Source organism: Pristis pectinata, chromosome 12, assembly GCF_009764475.1.
Source record: "Pristis pectinata isolate sPriPec2 chromosome 12, sPriPec2.1.pri, whole genome shotgun sequence".
In the NCBI taxonomy this organism is placed as follows: domain Eukaryota; kingdom Metazoa; phylum Chordata; class Chondrichthyes; order Rhinopristiformes; family Pristidae; genus Pristis; species Pristis pectinata.
In genome coordinates, this window is record NC_067416.1 from 16,065,578 (window position 1) to 16,080,685 (window position 15,108).

Genomic DNA, 15,108 nt, shown 5'->3' on the forward strand with positions numbered 1-15,108 from the left:
AAATAGTATAAATTCAGAACATTGCCCCAGGAGCCAGAAGAGAATTAAGCAAATTTGAGCCATATATGCTAAAGTTTAGAAGAATGACATGAAAAGATCTGAGAGCTACATGCCATGATGCTATATTTTCTAGTTGGAGAATCTGGAAGTAAAGGGGGTACTCTCAGTATGAGAATTTTGACCCTTTAGGAATGAGATGAGGAAAAATTAATGCAGAGGGTTGTAAATCTTTGGCATTCTCTTCCCTAAAGAACTGTGCCAGATCAGTTCTTGAGCATATTCAAAAGTGTGGTTGATAGATTTTTGGACAGACAAGGAAATTGGAAGGTATGAGGATTTGGTTGGAAAGTAGACAAGTCATAGGATCAGCCATGATTTTATTGAATGGCAGAGCAGTTCAAGCACCCTATGGCCTACTCTGAAGTTTTGGTTTGGCAGACGTGGAGAAGTGGGTGAAGCCATAGATACAACATAATAATTATTGTTTTAATAGAATTCCATACACTGTTGGAAAGCTGAATTAATGGGGCAGGGACATGGCTTTAAAGAGACAGTTGATAGTGTAGAAAGATTATTCCAGTTAATTTTTCCCTCTAGAATATCCCTGGAATAGCTACTGGTTTTTGACACAGGAGGTTGTTTGTCATTTTAAGCTTTAAGTAAAATGCTTCAACAAAGAGTGACACTGCAATTCATAAATGCGTACCTCAGAACTTTAATAAATAGCTGTAGGCTTCAAAAGGTGAAGTGGACAGCATACAGCTGATGAAAGTTAGTGATGAGAAGTATGAAGCAAACAACCATGAAGGAAGAATGAGGATAATGTATACCATACAATTCTAAAGGAGCAGAATGCACTGGGAGTAAAAGGCCAACATCTTTGAAGGTAATTGGACATGTTGAGAAAGCAGCTTGAAAGAAAGCATATGGGACCTGGACTAAATAAAGGCAAAATTTTAGAAGAAGGAAAGTCGGGTGTAGTGTTTATAAAGTACTAATCCAGCCAAAACTAAAATCTGATGTCCATTTCTGGAATGATGTGTTTGGAATGTTGAGAAGGTGTGGGAGAAGAGACAGGAAATTTTACAGCAGTGAAATTTTACAGCAGTGAAATTTTACAGCAAAAGCAGTAAATCAAAGTAGATAGAGAAAAACATTCCCCTTGACAAAAAAGAGTTAAGAACCAAAGGACATAAGGGCTTAGGTGGGATAAAATTTGTAAAATGCTTCCAAAAGGACTTTTTGAAGCAGTTTTTGGAGAGTCCTACTAGGGATAGGTCTGTACTAGACCTTCGGGAATGAGGATGAACAAGTGATAAATGTGTCTGTGCAGGAATCTTTTGGGAACAGTTACCATAGTCTGGTAAGCTTCACAATAGTCGTGGAAAAAGGTAAAATTAGTCCTCGAGATAGGGCCCTAAACAAAGGGAAGGCAGATTTCAGTAGTGTAAGCCAGCACCTGGTGGAAATTGAGAGTAACTGCAAGAGGGGAAAACAACCACAGATAAATGGGAGGCATTTAAAAGCAAAGATATCAAGAGCTCAGAGTCAGAATCAGATTTATTATCATTGACATATGACGTGAAATCTGTTTTGCGGCAGCAATACAGTGCAAGACAAAAATCTGTAAATTACAAAAATAAACAGTGCAAAATGGAGGAATAATGAGGTAGTGTTCATGGATCATTCAGAAATCTGATGGTAGAGGAGAAGAAGCTGTTCCTGAATCATTGAGTTTGGGTCTTTGGGCTCCTGTACCTCCTCCCTGTTGGTAGTAACGAGAAGAGGGCATGTCCCGGATGGTGAGGGTCCTTAATGATGGTCCCTAACATGAAGAGAGTCAGCATGTCCCTGTAAGAGTAAGAAGCAAAGATGGTGAGATTAGGGAACATTGGTTAACAAGGGATATTGAAAGTTAGATCATGGAAAAGAAGGAAGCATATATCAGGTTTTGGAATTGGTATCAAATTATTCTTTAAGGTTTATAGGAGAATATGTAAAATAGGACTTAAGAAATTAAGAGAGCAAAAAGCTGTCATGAAATGACCTTGGCAAATAGGATTAAGGAGAATCCTAAAACCTTTTATATTAGAAGCAAAAGGGTAGCTAAGGAAAGAGTAGGTTCCCTCTGGGACCAAAGGGGTAATCTATATGTGGAGCCAGGGGATTTGAATGAGGTCCTGAAAGTCTCAACAGTATTCGGCAGAGAGAAGGATGTGGAGGCTGGAGAGTTGAGAGAGGGGTAAGCTGACATTCTGGAGTATGTCTCTATCAGGAAGGAGGAAGTGTTAGAAATATTGGAGCACATAAGTGTGGATAAATCCCCAGGCCATGGCAGGATCTATCCCAGAATGCTAAGGCAAACGAGGGAGGGGATTGCTAGGGTTCTCACGGAGAATTTTGCATCTTTGTTAGACACAGGTGAGGTACCAGAAGTCTGGAGGATAGCTAATGTTGTCCCCTTGTTGAGAAATGTCAGTAGGGACAAGCCTGAAAACCATAGGGAAGATAATGGAGAAGATTCTGAGGGATAGGATGTATGTTCACTTGGAAAGGCAGGTGCTGATTAGAAGGAATCAGCATGCAAAAGAGATCATGTCTCACAAATTGGATTTGAGTTTTTTTTGAGGTAACAAAGAAAATTGAAGGCTGTGCCTTAGACATGGTGTACAGGGACTTCACTAAGGTTTTTGACAAGGTTCCACATGGTAGGCTGGTCCAGAAGGTTAAGATAGAAGGGGTTTGGGGCTGTTGGCAAATTGGATCCAAAACTGTCTTGTGATAAGAAGCAGAGGGTAGTGTTGAATGAGTGCTTTTCTGACTGGATCTGTAACAAGTAGTGTCTTGCAGGGATCAGTGCTGGGACCTTTGTTGTTTGTAATAGATGTAAATGACATGGATGAGAACATAGGTGGTCTGATTAGTAAGTTTGCAGATGACACGAAAATTGGTGGAGTCATAGATAGCAAAGAAGGTTGTTGAAGTATACACTAGGACAAAGATCAGCTAGAAAGTTGGGCGGAGTGGTGACGGATGGAATTTAATCCAGACAAGAGAGATAATGTACTTTGGGAATTCAACACTCCTAAGGTCTCCGCCACTTACTCTACATGTCCTGCCAGAATTTGATGTACAGAGGGACTTTGGGTGCAAATCCATAACTCTCTGAAAATGGCAACACTGGTGGATAGGGTAGTGAGGAAGGCATTTGATATGTTTGCTTTCTTCGGCCAAGGCATTGAATATAAGAGTTGGGTGTCATGTTGCAACTGTGCAAAACATTGGTTAGCCAACATTTGGAATATTGCATACATTTCTGGTTGTGGCACTATAGGAAGGATGTGGTGGCAATAGAGAAAATGCAGAAGAGATTCACCAGGCTGTTGCCTGGAATGCAGGGTTATAGTTATAAGGAGAGATTGGATTTGCTGGGTTTATTCTCACTGGTTGGAGGCTGAGAGGTGACCTTAGAGGTTTGTAAAATTATTAGGGGCATAGGTAGTCAGAATCTTTTCCTAGGGCAGGGGAGTTTAGAACTAGAGAGCACAGGTTTAAGGTGAGAAGGGAGAAACTTAAAGAAAATCTGAGGGGCAAGTTTTTCGCATCGAAGATGGTGGTTATCTGATAAAAGGCAGATACAGTTATGTTTAAAAGGTATTTGGATAGGTACTTAGACAGGAAAGGCATAAGAGAATACTGGCCTAATGCAGGCAAATAGGGTTAGCATAGTTGTCTATGGTTGCCATGGACAAGGAGAGCTGAAAGGGCCCGTTTCTATGCTGTACAATTCTATGACATGATTCAAGACAAAACAAAGGCCACATGAGGAAATCCTTTTGGCACAGCAAATAGTTATGTCCAAGGATACACTGTCACAAAGGATAATGGAAGCAGATTTTATTGTACATTTCAGTAAGGAATTGGATAAGTACTTGAATGAAAAGAAAACTTCAGTGCTTTGAGAAATAGCCTGGGAATTGGAGTAATTAAATTACTGTAAAAATGGCTGATTACTCTCAATTCCTTCAGTGCTGACAGGATTCTTTGATAAGATTTGTGATTATTTTCTGTCTTTAAACTATTCTGCATATGGAGGGCTGAAATTATTTTAGTGATCATTCAGCAAAACATTGATTTCAAAAGTTCAATTATTTGTTTCCTATTTCAATAGGAAACAAGAGAAAAATTGAAGGAAACAACCATCAAACTAACTCAGGCTAAAGAAGAAACAGAACAAATCCGGAGGAACTGCCAAGACATGATCAAAACCTATCAGGTTGGTTTGAGTTTGGTGCCAGGATGAACCTGTTTTTTTTGTACTTTCAATTTAATTTTCATTTGCCCTTCCCTCCATTAAACTAATCTCTAGATTTTCCAAAATCTTTATTTTCTACAAGGAAGCTATTGTATGAACATAGGTATTAGTTATTATGTAATAAGTGAACAATGTAAATTGGGTCTAGAAATTGTAGTGACCACAAATGGATGTAGTTGATGAGTAATGCAAGGGGCGTCAGTGACTATTTTGGTTGTGGGCCTCCTGTTGCCAAATTTGGTAACCTCAGAGGCTCATGTATAGGCTGATTTGATTGTTATGATGGAGAATTTTTCGTGGTCAAGGTGAGAGCCAGGTATAGGGGCATCACAGAGGCTCAGTGAACATCAGTGCTTCAGACTGCAGTGGGGTCCAGGATTGTGTGAGGAATGGCTCAATGACTTACAAGTGCTTAGCAGTCATCCTTTTGTATTATTTTATGAATTAAATCTCTAAATTAAATCACTTTTGTATTTTCATTGCAATTGAAAATATTTTACAGCCATCATATATTAAAATAGGAAAGTATGGAATGTGGATTATGGTTTTAAAAGAGAAATGTAATGGGGTACTTAAGTGACCCATTACATTTATCTTCCTAATTGTGATATCCTTAAAAGTACAACATTTTGGTAGCACTGCCCTATAACTGGATGATTGGTCAGTCCTAATGTGAAGAACGTTCTTGATTGAAAATGTAATAGCTAACCTGTAACAAGACTATAGTTTGGACAAAGTGTATTGAAATATCTACTGTTACATACTTTGAAACAATAAAAACTGCATTGAGCTATTCTTTGCCCATAGGAACTCCTGTTTCTGGTGGCCTCAATGTGTCATTGTCTTTTCTTACCTTTGGTGCATCTTGTCTGTACTGACAGGAATCTGAAGAAATTAGATCCAATGAGTTGGATGCCAAACTGCGAGAGACCAAAGGAGAACTAGAAAAACGTTTGCAGGAAAAATCTGATGAAATGGAGGTGAGCTGTGCCTGCATCAAAATACTTAGAGAAATTAAAACAAAGAAATGTACAAGATGGCATAAAAGTATATGAAAATATCAGTGACAGTCTAATATAAATGTAGAAAATAACCTTTATAAATGAATTCATAAAATAAATTTTAAAAATGCTCAAGTCTTCTAGGGCCCAATACTCTGCAGACCATTGTCCAGTCAAACAGGACCCAATTTTATGGCCTCAAATGTTGATAGATGATAAACTATGGGACAATACACCTTTTGGCCTCTATATCTAAGAAACCTGAGATGTTAAGATTGTAATTGAGGAATTTGGGGTGGTTGGAGGGTGGGGGGGGAGGTGGTGGGGGTTGGTGGGGTGGAATAGAGCTACAATCAAAATACTGCAGATGCTGGAAATCTGAAATAAAAGATGTTAGAAATATTAAGTGAGGCAGAATACAAAAAGTAGAATTCTGGAATGTTGGAATTCAATGATGAGGCCAGAAGGTTGTACAGTAAAACTCCAATAATTGGGCACCCTTGAGACTTGAATGGTGCTGGACCATTTAATGCCTAATGCTCTTTAATTTCACTAATTTTACCCATTGCACAGAAATAAATTTTCCAGTGAACCCAGTGAATTTAAAGGGAGTGGGAAATATACAAGCACTCTGGACCCTGACTACAAACCTATCTACTTGCTGACCCCTAATGTTCCAGATCCCAACCTGAGCTCCAGCCGCACACCAAGCCCATAGTCCAGATCCCCAGCTCTGGCCACACACCCAGCTCATACTCTGGACACCTTGCTCGCATTCCAGACTAATGAATGAATCAGATGCTGGACTGAGGATTTCAAAGTCTCTTCAAGGCATGCCAACTTTGAAGAAGTTTTCCTCCTCTCTTGATTCCTGATAGAACATAGAACAGTAGAGCACAGAACAGGTCCTTCGGCCCACAATGTTATGCTGACATAGCTAATCCCTCCTATCTACAGGATGCCCATATCCCTCTATTTTCCTCTCATTCATGTGCCCATCCAAGTCCCTCTTAAAAGGCCCCAATGAATTTACCTCTATAACCATATCAGGCAACATATTCCAGGCATCCACCACTCTCTCAGTAAAGAAACATACCTCTCATGTCTGTTCTGAACCTACCCCCTCTCACCTTAAAGGCATGCCTTCTAGTATTGGATCGGTCAATAATGGGAAAAAGATATTGCTTGTCCACCCTATCTATGTCCCTCGTAACTTTATATCACCCCTCAGCCTCTGCCGCTCCGGAGAAAAGAGCCCAAGTTTGTCCAGCCTCTCCCGATAGCACATGCTCTCCAATCCAGGCAGCGTCCTAGTAAACCTCCTTTGCACCCTCTCTAAAGCCTTGACATCCTTCCTATAGTGAGGTGACCAGAATTGCACGCAATACTCTAAATGTAGCCTAACCAGAGTTCTATAGAGATGCATCATAACTTCTTGACTCCTATACTGAATACCCCGATTTAATAAATGGAGGCATCCCATAAGCCTTCTTAACCACCCTGTCTACCTGTGTAGCCACTTTCAATGAGTCATGGACTTGCACCCCATGGTCTCTCTACTTTTCAACATTGTTAAGGGTCTTGCCCTTAAGAGAGTACTGCCTCTTGACATTAGTCCTACCAACGTGCAACGCCTCACATTTATCCGGGTTAAACTCCATCTGCCATTGCTTTGCCCACATCCGCAGCTGATCTGTATCACGCTGTATCCATCGCCAGTCTTCACAATTCACAACTCTATTCACAACTCCGCCAATCTTGGTTTTGTCTGCAAACTTACTAACCCATCCATCAACATTCTCATCCAGATGTAGCGTCTCATCCCAAAACAGCAACAATTCCACCCCCCCCCATACAGATGCTGCTTGACCCACTGAGTTCCTCCAGCAGTTTGCTTTTTTGCTCCAGGATTTCCAAACTGTCAGATGATGATTATCAGAGTTTTATTAAAAAGTCTTGAGGTTTGAGGAACCTATTTTCTTGTGTTCTTATGAGAATGAAGAGGAAATGTGGTTACTGATTAAATGAGATATTTTTATTTGGTTTGGAAATAAAAATTGGGTATTCCTTCAACAAAAAATCCTCAGATCCGCCTTGCTCAAATAAAAGAACTTGATGACCTGAAGAAAACTTTCAAGGAAGGGATGGATGAGTTGCATACTTTGAGAACAAAGGTGAGTACTTTTATTTGCGTGTTTGAAATTTGCAGCTGCCAGTTGTTAAGTTCATGAAAGTACTTCTAAAATAACTCTTAAAACTTTATTGCCTACTTAGCCAGTTGATATTTTTACAAAGTACTTGAATGAAGAATAAGCAACTTTTTGCAGCAGCACCTTCTCTTAAGAGTTATAGTCAAACAGCATGGAAACAGGCCCTTTGGGCAACTGGTCCATGCCAACCAAGATTCCTATCTAAGCTGGTCCCATTTGTCCATGTTTGCCCCATATCCCTTTAAACATTTTCTATCCATGTACCTGTCCAAGTACCGGTTAAATATTGTTAGTGTACCTGCCTCAACCACTTCTTCTGTCAGCTCATTCCATATACTGACCACCTTCTGGGTGGAAAAAGTTGCCCCTCAGCTTGCTATTAAATCTCTCCCCTCTCGCCTTAAATCTATGCCTTCTAGTTCTTGATTCCCCAACCCTGGGAAAAAAACTGAGTGCATTCACCCTATCTATGCCCCTCATGATTTTATACACCTCTATAAGATCACCCCTCTGTCTCCTATGCTGTAAGGAAAAAAGTCCTGGCCTGTCCAATTTATCCCTATAACTCAGTCCCTTGAGTTCTGGCAACATCCTCGTAAATCTCCTCTGCACTCTTTCCAACTTAATGGCATCTTTCCTACAGCAGGATGACCAAAACTGAACACAGTATTCCAAATGCGGCCTCACCAGCATCTTGTAACTTCTCTTGTATTTTCTGTCTGTTCAGTTATGTTCATCATGAGTGATTATAAATGCTAATTGCTAAGTCTACAAAGAGGAAATCAAAAAATAAATGTTCCTGGAAGTATATTTTGCTGAATTAACTGTGGCAGCCGTAGGAAATCTTCCAGATAGCATATTTTTCTCTTTGGTAGGATTCAAATCCTCTCTTGAGCTTTTACTGTTCATTATCATTCAACAAAAATTGGTGTGGTTTTATATTTGCTCTGATAGTGCTGTTATCCTGTCCCATCCCACTCTTTTGCAGGTCCAATGTCTTGAAGATGAGCGACTGAGGACAGAAGATGAACTATCAAAGTATAAAGAAATAATCAATCGACAGAAAGCAGAATGCCAGTCTTTGCATGAGCAGGTGAAGTTGGTAAACCAGTTGCAAGAACAGCTTGAAGGGTAAGGACCAAGCTATTTTTGTTTGCAATAAAATATATATATTTTTATATAATTTATTTTGTATATTATGTTAACTGTTCTCAAATACTCTACTCTCGCCTGACAAGAATTTTCCGTTTGTCTGCCCCTCCCCCTCTCATTTTTGTCCTTATTCCTTTTCTTCTCCTGGGAGATAGTGTCTGCTTGTGCTGGGGACACTTAAGAGCTAAGAAGTGTCTTGTCATGAAAGAAGGGTAGAATTGAAGGAGTAGCTATTCTTTTCACATTGTTATTACCACTTTTGTGAGATTGCAGTGCCATCATTAAGGTGCTGCATATTTGAATCAAATAATTATAGAAAAGACTGTTTTACTTTTTATCTTGGATACAGAAGAGACTGCAGATGCTGGAATCTGGAGCAAAAGATGCTGAACTGCTGGAAGAACTCAGTGGGTCAGGCAGCATCTGTGGAGGCAAAGGATGGTCAATGTTTCAGGTCGAGACCCTGCAGAGCACGTGCAATTGCACTCTGTTTGCAGTGACCATCTTGAGCTTCCAGTTGCACGTAATTTCTACTCCCTTTCCCATTCCCACACACAGACCCGTCTGCTCTTGGGCTTTTTCATTGCCATGGTGAGGCCAAGTGCAAGCTAGAAGAACAGCAACTCACATGGTGGCCTTGGGTAGCCTATGTTGTTGAATTTTCCAGATTCAGGTAACCCACTCCCCTTGTGTTCCTTCCTCACTGTCATCAGACCATCTAGGATCTCTTTCCCTTTGTTCACCTTTTCTGCCCCTTCCCCCCCCCCCCCCACCACCCTCCAAATTGCCCAGACTCATCATCCTCCCCCACCTGGTTCCATCTGCCCATCACCCACATACCTATCTATCTGGGTTTGTTCTTCCTTGGCTCAACTTTCCTATCCTCTCCCCCACTTGGTTCCATTTTTTTTTCTCATATTTTTACTTATCACCTATCAGCCTCTGTCTCAACACTCCCTCCTCCACCTCCCCACCTGGCTCCATCTGCCCATCACCCCCTCTACCCCTGCCCCCCCCCCCCAACCTCCCAATCTGGTTCCACCTATCACCTTCCTTCCTTTGCTTCACCCCTCCTTCTCACTTCTATATACTGGCTATCTTCCCTCTACAGTGTCAGTCCTGATGCAGGGTCTCGACCCAAAATGTTGACCATCCCTTTGCCTCCACAGTTGCTTTTTAACCTGCTGAGTTCTTCCAGCAGTTTATCTTTTACTTGTATCTTAATTGTGCTGGTGTGATCTGAATTACAGTAGGCAAGATTTTTCACAACTTAAAGAAAAAGATATTCTTTACAAGTGCAGATCAGTACAGAAGAATAATCTATTACAATTACATCATAGAAATGAACAAGAGATTCAATCACTGAAGGAAGAGGTTGACAACCTGAGTGCGCTCATTACAGATTTGCAAGAGGATATTGAAGGGAGCCGTAAAAAGGAATCTGAGTTGCTTGTATTCACAGAGAAACTGACAAGCAAAAATGCACAACTTCAGTCTGAGAACAATACACTGCAGATGCAGCTTGACAAACTGAGTATTCATGAACGACAGCTGAGTGGGCAGCTTGAAGAGTTGGGACAGACCAATGTTGAGCTGGTAAGACACTGAAGATAAATGCCTTCAGATGTTGAAGCTTATGGAAGTTTTTACTTAATCCTTAACTGATATCTACATTTTAAGAAGATTTGAGTATTGCTGAGTGAAATTTTTCATTTTTCTGCACCTTTGTGCTTGTATGTAAAATGTATACTGGGCAGCTTTGATCTTCACTTTTTCTGGTCTATAATAACTTGCTTAATGACTTATGAAAAATCCATTTCTGGCAAACATTTTTAAAGTTTCTTCAGAATCTTGACACTTCCACACCATCTTAAGCTGTTTTAGGGTAGATTTGGGATTTCCCAAGGGTTGCATTAATCTTGGTTGATTTAAATATTCAATACTTTTGCACTTCATTGTTTAAAGCAAGTCAAAGTTTTGGCTCCACCTACTGCAGCAAATTGAAGAATGCAACCAATACAAGATTTTAACCTTTGAAATCTACATTATGTGTTTTGTAATTGGTAGTCTGTCTAAAAGCATCTTGTTCTGGGCGACAATCTTAACAGTGACTGTTAACATCCTCTGAATTTTTAAAACAGTGGGTTGCTTTCTTCTTCCTCCCAATGTTCATGCTTGCCCTGATTTGAAAGAGCCAGGCATTACTTTCCAATGGGGAATTGATATCTTTTGGCCTTCTATTAAGCCCTCATGGAAACTTTGGTCTTTATTTGTGATAACAAAATTCCACTGGGATTCTCTGTTTTCAAATTTTCTCCCAGCTTTGCATCTGTTGAAGTTTGACTTACAACAAATGCTGGCTAGTGTTCTGTAAAGTACCATGAATTTATGTGCTTAAAGTACAGTTTTTCTATCGTTTTATAGTAGTAGATTACCATCTATTTAGCAGAAATGCACTTTTTGTTTATGCAAAAGAGTTTGGGAGGAGATGTTGCCTGCAGCTGCTTCTTAAATATATGGCAAATATGATTTCCGTTCTCCACAAATATATACAAAAAGAAATGCATTTTAAAAAGAGGATAGCTTGGCAAATCAAGAGGTAGGTCTTAGCTTTGATTGGCAAGCTCATTCAAAGGGATTACAAAGTTGGTTGGTGTGGAAGAATGGTAAACTTGTATACAATTGAGATTAATACATGTTGCTAGGGAAGTGTTTGGAAATGTTGTTCACTAGGGCATAATTGTGGGAATCTGAGCCAGATTTTTTCATTTCTGGTGCTGGATTTAGAAGTTAAAACTATTCCACAGTGGTAGGTTGTTCATCCTCTGGAGTCTGTTCTCCCATTTAGTTAGATCATGGCAGATTTCCACCTAATATCCATATATCTACATCCTTTGTTGTCCTTCCTAAATTAATATTCATCAGTTAAGGGATTTCAAATTTCATTTTTATCAGTATTCATAATCTTCCAGGATAGCAAGTACACAGTGACACAAGATGTTTTCTGGTTTTATTCCTTACAACGATGTGCTCTAAGCTTAAGATTTATGAACTCTTGTTCTGGATTACTCAACTGTTGTATTTATAACTGTTAAGCCCTTAATTATTATTATTAGCTTTCAATCTTACAAACTCTAGGGAATATAAGATCAATTTATGCAATTTGTTCTTTAACCTTTAACATTAAGTCCTTGCTTTCTGAAAGGAATAGGGTGCAGACTTCCCACAGATAACAAAACAGATACCACTAAAGCCCTCCAATTTGTACCCAATACATCCCCCAAATAAATATAAATATGTCCCATAATGTTGTGAAAGCAGTTATGCACGTTAATAAACACATGAAAACCATTTAATTAGCTAAAAGGAAACTATATTAACTAACTAACTGCTTCCATTGAATGCATTCTTTCTTTTTCAATCTTTTTATTAGTTTCCAAATTAATACAGATTAATATATAACGTCGATGTTTGTACATGTAATACAAAGAGATCAGGAGAACAACGATGGCATAGATAATCATAAAGAATAACAAAATATAAAAAAAATCTGCAGATCCCATGATCTCTTAGTAAATGAATATAATATAAAAGAAAGGAAAGAAAAAGATTTATTGTGTATCTAAAAGAAAAGAAAAATAAATCTCCAAATCAATAAGAAAAATTATAAATATATCAAACCAAACTAAACAGAAAAATTTCGAAAGAAAAAGACAAGAAAAAAAAGACTGGACTGAAATTTCTCAATAGAAACAGAGCAATATTATGTCGTCAACTCCATTCCTCTAAATTGGAAAGTTATTGAAGAGGGATCTATATCATGTGAAAATATTGAATAAATGGACTCCAAATATCTTCAAATTTAAGTGAAGGATCAAGACTACCACTCCTAATTTTTTCCAAGTTTAAACATGATATAGTTTGAGAGAACCATTGAAAAGTAGTTGGGGGTATTGGATCCTTCCATTTAAGCAAAATGGATCGTTTGGCCATTGGCCAGACTCTATCCTGGGTAATCCAAAAATTGCAGTGATAGGGTGAGGTTGTAAATCAATATTCAATACAGTTGAAATAATGTTAAAAATGTCTTTTCAGTATTTTTCCAAAAGAGGACAGGACCAAAACTTATGTGTCAGAGAAGCCACATTCGATTTACATCTGTCACACATAGGATTTATATGGCGATTAAAAACGGGCTAGCTTATCTTTTGACATATGGGTCCTGTGAACTACCTTAAACTGTATCAAGGAGTGTCTGTCACACATTGAAGATGTATTAACTAAATGAAGAATTTTCTTCCATGTCTCTGTAGGTAAAGATATTTGGAGTTCACTTTCCCATTCATTCTTAATTTTGTCCAGTGATTCTGGATGTATTTTCATAATTAAATCCTAGATTATTGCTATCAAGCCCTTCTGATATGGATTAAGACCTAAAATTTTTTCCGTAATTTCAGTTTTGTATGGTGTCGGAAAAGAGGGTATAGTAGTCAATGAATGCACTGATTGGATTTGAAATCTCAAGGTGCAACTAAGTAAGCAAGCTCTCTACTAGAACAGAGTTTAGCAGGGAATCACTTGAAGCAATATTTATACAACAGTGATTGGTTCCTCAAGGTATAGGGCTGACCTTGTAAATATGCAGATATGTGGAAAGCAAATAAACATAACAAGAACTGTGTGTTGTCCAAGGTTTTATTTCCCTGAATGTTCTGGCTATTATTGTCTTTTCCTATGTTTGCTGTTTGGTATTCAACATTGTATGCCAGTGGAGTTTGACTAAGATTCTGTAGTGTGAAGTAAAACAGACAACAATTACTCACCTACCTACAATAGCAATTCCCAAACCTGCAATTGCTACCACCAAGAAGGACAAGGGTAGCAGTGCTTGGAAACGTTACCACCTGCAGGTTTCCATCCAAGTCACACACAGTCCTTATATTCCCAGTCCTTATTGTAGCAGGGTCTAAATATTGGAACTTGCTACTCAGCAGCACTGTGGGAGTACCTTTGTCACAAAGACTGCAGTGGTTCAAGAAGATATTCTTTCACAGTGAACAGTAGGCCCTGGAGAGTGTTGTAGAACAGAGGGACCTAGGAGTAGAAGTATTGAGTTCCCTGAAAGTGACATCACAAGTAGACGGGTGCTGAAGAATGCTTTTGGCACGCCGGCCTTCACCACTCAGGGCATTGAGTATAGACGTTGGTGAGGCCGCACTTGGAGTACCATGTTCGGCATTTGTCACCCTGCTACAGGAAAGATGTCATTGAGCTGGAAAGAATGCACAAAAGATTTGAGGATGTTGCCAGCATTCGAGGGACTGGGGTATAGGGAGAGGTTGGGTAGGCTAGGACTTTATTCCTTGGAGCATAGGAGTTATCTTATAGAGGTGCATAAAATCAGGATGGGCATGGATAGAGTGAATACACACAGTCTTTTTCCCAGGGCTGGGGGATCAAGAACTAGAGGGCATAGGTTTAAGGTGCGAGGAGAGAGATTTAATAGGAACCTGAGGGGCAACTTTTTCACACAGAGGGTAATACATATATTGAATGAGCTGCCAGAGGAAGTGGTTGAGGCTGGTACAGTAACAACAGTTAAAAGACAGGTATATGGATAAGAAAGGTTTAGAGGGATATGGATCAAATGCGGGCACATTGAACTAGCTCAAATGGGCATCTTGGCCAGCATGGACTGGTTTGACCAAAGGGCCTGTTTCTCTGCTTTATAGTTCTATGACTCTAAGGTGACACACCATTCCCTTCCTTCACACCAAAGTTTAGCAAGGATTACATTGATTTAAAGAAGAAATCACTAGGGAGCAGATTAGAATGATTAAAAGATTTGATAAAGCTGTCCATTGTTTTGAAGGATTTAATGAAGTAAATAAGTGGAACCCATTTCCATTGGCAAAGGGTTAGTAACCAGCAGTTACATTTTCAAGGCAATTAGTAAAAGAACCAGAGGCAGCATGAAAGGAAAAAAAAAGTACACAATGAAATATCATGATTTGGCATGCCCTGCCCGATAAGATGATGGAAACAGATTATCAGTAACTTTCAAATTTGCAAAGTTTTGAGGAAAGGGCAGGTGATTGAATTTAATTGGATATCTCCTGCAAAGTCTTGGCATAAGTTCGATGGGCCAGATGGCTTTTTCCCATGTTGTATCACTCTATGAATCAAAGGCAAAAAGCTAAAGCCCAGGACAGATATCCTTGAATATAAAATATTCCCAGAAAACAATTGGAAGTGGAGTCTGCTTCTAACTTAATTTACTTAAAGCTCTACTTAGTGGAGTCTGCTTCTAACTTAATTTACTTAAAGCTCTACTTAATGGTAAATAAAATCGTAACTGCAACAACACATACAAAATGCTGGAGGAACTCAGCAGGTCAGGCAACATCTATGGAGGGAAATAAGCAGTCAA

The 15,108-nt window shown here is 39.2% G+C and overlaps 1 protein-coding gene across 6 annotated transcripts in view; it reads left to right on the forward strand.

The window, feature by feature from the left end:
* The window catches only part of ccdc186 (coiled-coil domain-containing protein 186), an 82,386-nt gene that overhangs the window by 35,128 nt on the left and 32,150 nt on the right, over positions 1 to 15,108 (forward strand). For all 6 annotated transcript variants that reach the window (XM_052027542.1, XM_052027540.1, XM_052027544.1 and 3 more), the window contains 5 exons: positions 4,172 to 4,276; positions 5,197 to 5,295; positions 7,404 to 7,490; positions 8,515 to 8,657; positions 10,019 to 10,274. In XM_052027542.1, coding sequence (XP_051883502.1) covers positions 4,172 to 4,276; positions 5,197 to 5,295; positions 7,404 to 7,490; positions 8,515 to 8,657; positions 10,019 to 10,274 — 690 coding nt within the window. The remainder of the gene's footprint in view (positions 1 to 4,171; positions 4,277 to 5,196; positions 5,296 to 7,403; positions 7,491 to 8,514; positions 8,658 to 10,018; positions 10,275 to 15,108) is intronic.